The sequence below is a fragment of the Toxoplasma gondii genome, chromosome VIIb (genome assembly GCF_000006565.2).
Source record: "Toxoplasma gondii ME49 chromosome VIIb, whole genome shotgun sequence".
Taxonomy (NCBI): Eukaryota; Apicomplexa; class Conoidasida; order Eucoccidiorida; family Sarcocystidae; genus Toxoplasma; species Toxoplasma gondii.
The window spans coordinates 1,839,498-1,846,478 of record NC_031475.1 but is presented as its reverse complement, the minus strand read 5'-3'; the positions used below and the strand labels follow the sequence as shown (position 1 = coordinate 1,846,478).

The 6,981-nt window shown below is 53.8% G+C and overlaps 1 protein-coding gene across 1 annotated transcript; it reads left to right on the top strand.

Annotated features, from left to right (window-relative positions):
• Positions 1–1,004: 1,004 nt before the first annotated feature.
• TGME49_261200 (TBC domain-containing protein) lies at positions 1,005–6,674 on the top strand (the record flags this gene model as incomplete). The annotated part of the gene is made up of 8 exons (XM_002365222.1): positions 1,005–2,296; positions 2,726–2,815; positions 3,286–3,354; positions 3,936–4,017; positions 4,349–4,647; positions 5,106–5,175; positions 5,465–5,626; positions 6,081–6,674. 8 exons carry the CDS (start codon positions 1,005–1,007, stop codon positions 6,672–6,674), a joined length of 2,658 nt encoding a protein of 885 aa, XP_002365263.1.
• Positions 6,675–6,981: the final 307 nt, after the last annotated feature.

The following is a 6,981-nucleotide window of genomic DNA, read 5'->3' as shown; positions in this document are numbered from 1 at the left end:
GCGAAACAGAATTCCACTCTACAGTTGCAAATATCTCATCGAGTCGAGAGCCAGGACGAAAGTGGCATTTGGGCGTGCAGTAGACGCCAGCTTCCAGGTGGACATACACCCGACAGCGCAAGCACGCTAGGCAGCCAGCTGCTTGTCGTCGTTCCCTGTCCCCTAGAAGAGTCTCTATGCTCTCCCGAAATTTGTTTTTCTGTGCTAGCGACCACATGTGCACCTCTGCTGCATTAAGCAGTTCTGGAGAGCTCGTGGAAGCTGTCGGGGACAACGGTATGCCTCGTACAGGACTCTGTTCTGCGAAGCCCAGTCGGCCATCGTTTGCCTATGTGAAAACCTGTACCGACGTTTCCATCCGTTTCACAGTTCCGATCGCGGCGACGCCTCCTCCGAGACGTACGGGGACCTGTACTGCAGCTGTTGCGACGAAACGCCGGTCCGCAATCCTCTTCCGGTACTGGAAGACTACTTCGATTGTAAGAGTATAGACTTGCATCAGCCGTGACGGCGGACTCGTTTCCCGGGGGTCACCTGTCTTTCTTCTCGGTCTTCGAGTCGTACGACAGCGCCGTCTCTGCCGACACCTCTGAAAAGAATGTTTCACACACTCCAAGCTCAGGTTTTCGAAGACGCACGTCACTCTCGGGCGTTCCTCCCCGGCAATTGCCTCGGCGCGTCTCCAGGTTTTCGTTTCTGTGTCTCCAGCAGAGAAACCCCCGTCCTCTCTCGTCGCTGTTTTGGCTCCTCTTCTCTTTCAAGGCACTCCGCTTGCTGCGAAAAAGGCGTTTCCTCCGCGACCGCCCACTTGTGAGCAGCCGACGCGTGAGTTGTCAGGTCTCGCGTTTTCTTTTCCGTCCTCCTTCTTTGGTTACGCGAACCGCCCGGGCGCGCCGTCGTTGCAGATGTTCTGCTTGCGTCGATGTCTCCTCTTCTCTGCTCCGGAGTAACCTTTGAACGGGATCGAGGCCTGGACGACTTCGTCTGTGTCGAAGCCGGGCAGCATGTCCTTCTTCTTCGGAGCCTCTCCAGGGGCGGAGGAAGAGAAGGACGAACGAAGCGCGACGGAGAAAGCATCCCCGCGTGTCTCCTCCCTTCTTGCCTCCGCCTCTGAAACGCCAGGAATGCCGGAGGACGACCCTCGCGGCATGTCCTCGCTGTCTGGGCTCTCGTCCTTCCTCCCCGCGGCCTTCTCTCTTCCGTGGAAACTCTCGCCAGAAAGGCCCGGCGAAGAGGCGACTTACAACAGGGAGAGAGACGCCTTCTGCGAAGCCTCGCAGCCTCCGGAGCCGTCCAGTGACCACGCTTATCTCTCCTGGCCTCCCCTGTCGCACATAGATTTGCATGCGTCTTCTCCTTCTCTTCGATCGTGTGCAGACACGCGTGAAGGGCGTGAAGGGAGAAATGCGACTGGCTGTGAGGACAGAAAGAGACAGGACAGACGCGAGGTGAATTCCACGAGCGTGGCGAAGCTGGAACTGTGCGGAGTCCCTCGTAGGCCTTCACATCGGCGCTCTGCCGATGCGCTGTACAGACACCAGGGCGTCTTAGGAGACTGCGACCCCGTTGTCGCGCCAGACTTTCCCAGTGAGGATGTGGGGACGTCTCCGTCGTCAGCGCTGCGGCAGAGTTCCGAAGTGTCGAGAGAAAGGCAAGCGTGTGTCGAGGACTGCGCTTTGTCTGGCCTCTCTGCCTGTTCCCCTGCCTCCACTGTCGCTCGAAAGACGCAAGAGAAGACGGAAGGACAAAGCGTCGAATGGAGGAAGACAGAGAAGAGAGAGGCCGGCGACGAGTCTTGCGATACAGGAGCCCAGGAGGCGGGAGAAGATGAGGGACAGGTTGGAGAGGAAACTGAGAGTGGACCTGAAGACGCAGAGGATACCTGTGCTCCCACCGAAAGGCGTGAACGCCGCCAAGGAGAATCTCTGCATGCATTCTCAGCAGGACAGGCGAAAAAAGAAGAGGAACTGAAACCCGGAAACGAAGGAGATCGTCGAAAGGGTGTATTCCGAGTCACCTCTTTGGAGGGAGAAGGGACTCCAACTGAACACCTCGCTCCTCAAACCACGCTGTCGTCTGGATTTGTGCCTCCCCGTTCTCCCCTCTGCTCTTCTTCTTCTTGTTCTCTCTCTCCTTCTCATTGCTCTCTGGCCATGTCATCCGACAGAGCCGAGAAGCAGGACGAGGAGGAATATGATCGCTACGGCTTCCGTGTTAACGCCCCCGAGAGGCTGAGGCTGAAGCTGCGCGAATATTCCTTCAAAATTCAACATGAAACAGAAGAGAGGGACAACAGGTGGGTTGCGCGGAAGGCAAATTGAAGTCGGCCGTCGAGGGCGGAGGACTTCTGCGCGACGTCCTAGTTTCCCCGTCGGTGTTTCAGTGGCATTTTTTTCTCTCCCTCCTGTCCACCTGAAATCGGGCGTTGTGTGAGTATCTCTCTCTACTATTTTTCTGTGGTTTCTGGGTCCGTCCTCGTCATCCTCGTCGTCCTTGTCGACCTTCTGGTCTCTTCTTTCCCTTAGATTCTTTGCTTTCTTTTCTCCTCTTTACCTGTCTCTTCGCGCGGCGTCACCGCATTTTCTCACGAAGCCCACGTCTCTGTTCTCCGTTTGCTCTATAGAGGTCTCCTGACCTCGCTCTTCTGTTCCTTTTTCAAGGCTTGCCAGCAAGTTCCCCATCTTGCGTGTCTTTCCTCTACGTGTCTCTCCTCTGGTGACCCCAGGTGGGCGGAATTTGTCAGGCGAGATCCTTCTGTTTCCGACCGTCGAACGCTCAAGCGGCTCGTGCGGCGCGGAATTCCTGATTCTCTCAGGTTCGTCGCTTCGTCTTTCTCTCCTGTTTTCTTTCTTGCTCTTCACTGGAAAAAACACGATAACGCATCTATATATTTGTATACGTACATAAAGACATACACAGATACTTATTTGCAGATATATTCATATCATACATATAAATATATATATATATATTTATGTATATATATATATATCTGTATGTGTGTGCACGCCCGGATGTAAAAAGAGCTACTCACATGAGAGATAAATATCTAGAGATGCAGATGTAGAACGCGTCTGTAGATCCTGCGTTTCTGAGTACGCGTGTGAGTGTTCCTTTGTGGCGTTGTTTCTCAAGGCCGATAGCCACTTTCTTGATTTGTCAAGTATTTTTTCGTGGTTTCCCCTTTCCGTTTCTTCTCCTCTAGGTATGTGTTTTCTGCCGCGTGACGTCTGTCAGTGAATCGAGTCTGCTCTCAGGCCTCTCCTGGTTTTCTTGCATGCTCAGGCAGGAAATCTGGGCGCGGTGTCTGGGCAGCTGGACGCTGAGAGAGCAGCACCCGACTGTGTTCGAAGAGTACGTCTCCCATGAGACAGAAACAGTACCGTCCGGAGCGAAAACGAAGTTTAAGAGACAAAGTCGAACGAACACTGCGCCGACATGCATTCCGAATCCGGTTTCTAAAATGTTCAATGTGGAGCTACTCGCTATCTAACTGCACCTGTGTGTCTCCACATGCATGTCAGTATATATCTATATCCGTGTATAAAGTCGTCCAAAAATGACCACGGAACAGGCTGTCTGGCCACCACAAGTGTGGGTCGGTGGCGGCCGCTCGTCGGGCCAGACAGAACCCAATACAGCGACAAGGCAAGAGAGCGACGCTTAAATATATATATATATATATATATAGGTGTCTCTATACATGTGCATACATATGTGTACATGCATGCACTTCACGCAGCTGAGCCTAATAACGTTGTCTGCGGAGCTGAACTCGAGAGGGAAGAAGGTTCTGCAATGTTTTCCTCAGTTCCTCCAGACAACGTCGCTCATTCTCGTCCTGCTGTCAGAGCCGTGACTTGTTGTTTCGCATGTCCCGCAAGACGTTGGCGAAAGGAGTGTGAGTCTTCTTTCTGCTCTCTCTTTGCGTTCAGGATGACTCGGAAGCCGGTTCCGCAGGACGTCGTGGAACAGATCGAACTCGACCTCCTACGCACTTTCCCCACCAACAGACGCGTGAGCGAAAGGGAACAAGGAGCAGCGAAGAGCGAAACACGAGACGATGAGCAGAGGGGAAAAAAGAGAAGAAAGAGCAGAGACGCAGACGAGGTGGAAGAGGAAGAGAGGGGAGAAGAAGAAGTATCGCGGAAGTCGGTAATGTCAAGAACCCGAGTCTGATTCGTACACAGAAGAAACGGTCCTTCACGAGACGCGCGTTCGCGGATTCGGTTCAGTGTTTTCTGGGGTGCACAGACACACCGAGTTGTTTTTTCCGCTTCAGAGCCGCGCCGCCGCGAAGCATTCTTGGCGTAGGGTTGCGCTGTGTCTCTGTGCTTCTTTCCTGCAGTTTCGGGGCAAGGCGGGCGGCGTGGCAGATCTGCGGCAGGTCCTCTGTGCCTTCGCCGCATATAAGCCGAAAATCAACTACTGCCAGTCGATGAATTTTTTGGCGGCAACGCTGCTCCTGTTCATGCCCCCAGACGTCGCCTTCTGGTCTCTCGTCCAGCTCATTGACTCGGACGTGGGCGGCAAGGGAATGAAGCTCGCAGGCTACTACACTTCGGGCATGGCAGCTCTCCGGAGAGACCTGAAAGTCCTCGCGATTCTCTTGAAAAAAAAACTGCCAAGAGTCGCGCAAACCCTCAGGTACGACACCTCGCACCCTTCCTGCACCTCGCACGTTCGTCTACGCATGCACACACAAATTCACAGGTCCACACCTAAACATTTATTTATATATATATATATATATATATATATATATATATATAAATGTATTGGTAGATGTGAACTGCATGGTACCGCTTGCTTTCTAGGTTGCCTTGGCCTCGAGGAGGTATGGAGGCATCCGTTGACGTAGAAGATGAGAAAAGAAGTGTGTTTCATCTCGATGTTTCGCTTCCGTTAGCCACACCTGCAGATACAGTCTCGCGGGTGCTTCCTCCTGTGCTTCTCGCGGCCGGGCTCCGTCTCCCGGAACGCAAGGCCCAGTCTTTGCCCAACTGTCTCTTCTGTCTCCTTTGCTGTCTCCTTTTTGCCTGTCTCTGACCTGACCCTGCCCCCCCCCCCCCTCCCCCCCACGCGGCTTCTGGCACCGTGGTCAGACGAACGCAAGTCGGCGTCGACTGTCTCTGCGCAGAGTTATTTCTCTCCCTCTACTCGAGCTCAGTTCCCGTAAGCCGTGCGAGTCGTTTCGCAGGCGTCTCTGCCGTTGTTATCGTTAACTGAAGCAGTTGCTCAAGTTTTACAAGCCAAGGCAATCAGAAACTCCAGAGAGATCTCGACACGGATGTCCACTTATCCAGAGATGCAAGTGTGCATTTCTTTCTGTTACACCATATACGTATCCGCAAGAGGTAGTCGTCGTAGGCATTCGCTTTTGCAAAACCGCAGAAACTACATATTCGCACATGCGTGAGCGGAGGTGTAAAAGAGCTTATGTGTATGCATGCTGTGTTTGTAGATCTACACGACATTCCGCATCTGGGATTCCCTCGTTTTGGAGGGTCAGAAAATTCTCTTTCGAATCGCACTGGCCATCTTTTTTATGCATGAACGCGAAATCGCCGCCCTAACCTCCCTCGAGGAAGTGATGACTTTCTGGCGGGGGATGATTCGCCACCTGGTACGCGCCGTCTCATTTCTTCCTTCCTAGACTCTCATTGTCCTTTGCTCCTGTTCTGCATGTCTTTCTCTTTCCTCGTGTTATCCATCTCTTCGTGCTTCTCTCTTCCTGTTTCTCTCCTCTCTCCCCTCTCTCCCCTCTCTCCCCTCTCTCTCGCTCTTTCTCCTTCTCTGTGTCCTGCTCCATCTCTGTATTTCCCTCTTTCCTTCCTTTCCTTCCTTTCCTTCCTTCTCTTTCTCCCTCTCTCTCACCCTCTCTCTTCGTCAGTCTCTCCTGTTTCTCTCCCGCCGTATCTTTTCTTGTGCTTCTTTCCTCTCCCTCTCCCTCTCTCTCCCCCTGCTGGCTTCTTCCCCTCTCTGTCTCTTTCTTTGTTGCCCTTTTGAATCCCTCTCCGTGTCTGGAGTCTTTTCTTTCTCTCTCGTGCTGGACCTTCCTCGCCTTCTTTTTCCTCCAGGTTCACCGAAACGAATTGATGACGGTGGCTTTCACGCGGATTGGACGTTTGTCGCGGCGGGAGTTGTCGCGGCTGCAGGTCCGAATGATGCATGCAGTGGAAGCCGAGAACCGGGCGTACGAGGCTCGTCGGTCGCTGCGTGCTCCCCCTGATTCGTCCAGTGTCTTTCCACGCCAGAAAGCGCCACTCGAGGGCGCGTCTCCTGAGCGTCAGCGCCTCTTCTTTTCGCTTCCGTGGCGCCGCTGGAGTCGTCTTGTTGAAGGAGACAGTCCCCACACCCTCGCGTCGCCGCTGCGGCGTCGAGGCCCTAAACGTACCTCTTCGGACGGAGATCCTTCGCCCGCCAAGAAGAGGCAGAATGTCCCTTCTGCGGAGGAGACACATGCGCTGCGAAGGAGGCGCTTCTTCCACGCAAAAAGCGAAAGCGACGTTGCATGCACCCCGGAGCGCGGACCTGAGGAGACCCATGCGAGACCCAGACGCGGGCGCTGGAGTGTCCTCAGACCCGCGAGCGCCGAGAAGGGAGAGACTGGCGACCTAGTCAAGCGAGGCAGCGAAGTCTTTGGATTCCGCAGAAGACGCAGTGCCGGATGAGAGAAGAACGAGGAAGAGAAAACTCAGGGAAAGTGAACGGCACCCTAAAGGACAAAAAGAAGCAGTGCCACGAATCGAAGGGAAGGACAAGGAGAGAGAGACAGAGAATAACGGTGGGAGCATAAGAAGGAGCATAAGAAGAATGGGAGCGAGACGAATAAGAGGAAAACAAGAAACAGGTCGAGCGCAAAGGTGGAAAGCAATCCTGAAGGTTTTTGTGGTGACCCAAGTTTTCCAAATCCCGACGACGCCGCTCTCCTGAACGCAGAGAGTTGCCAAGTCAAAGGCCACCGCCCTCCGGCAGCCA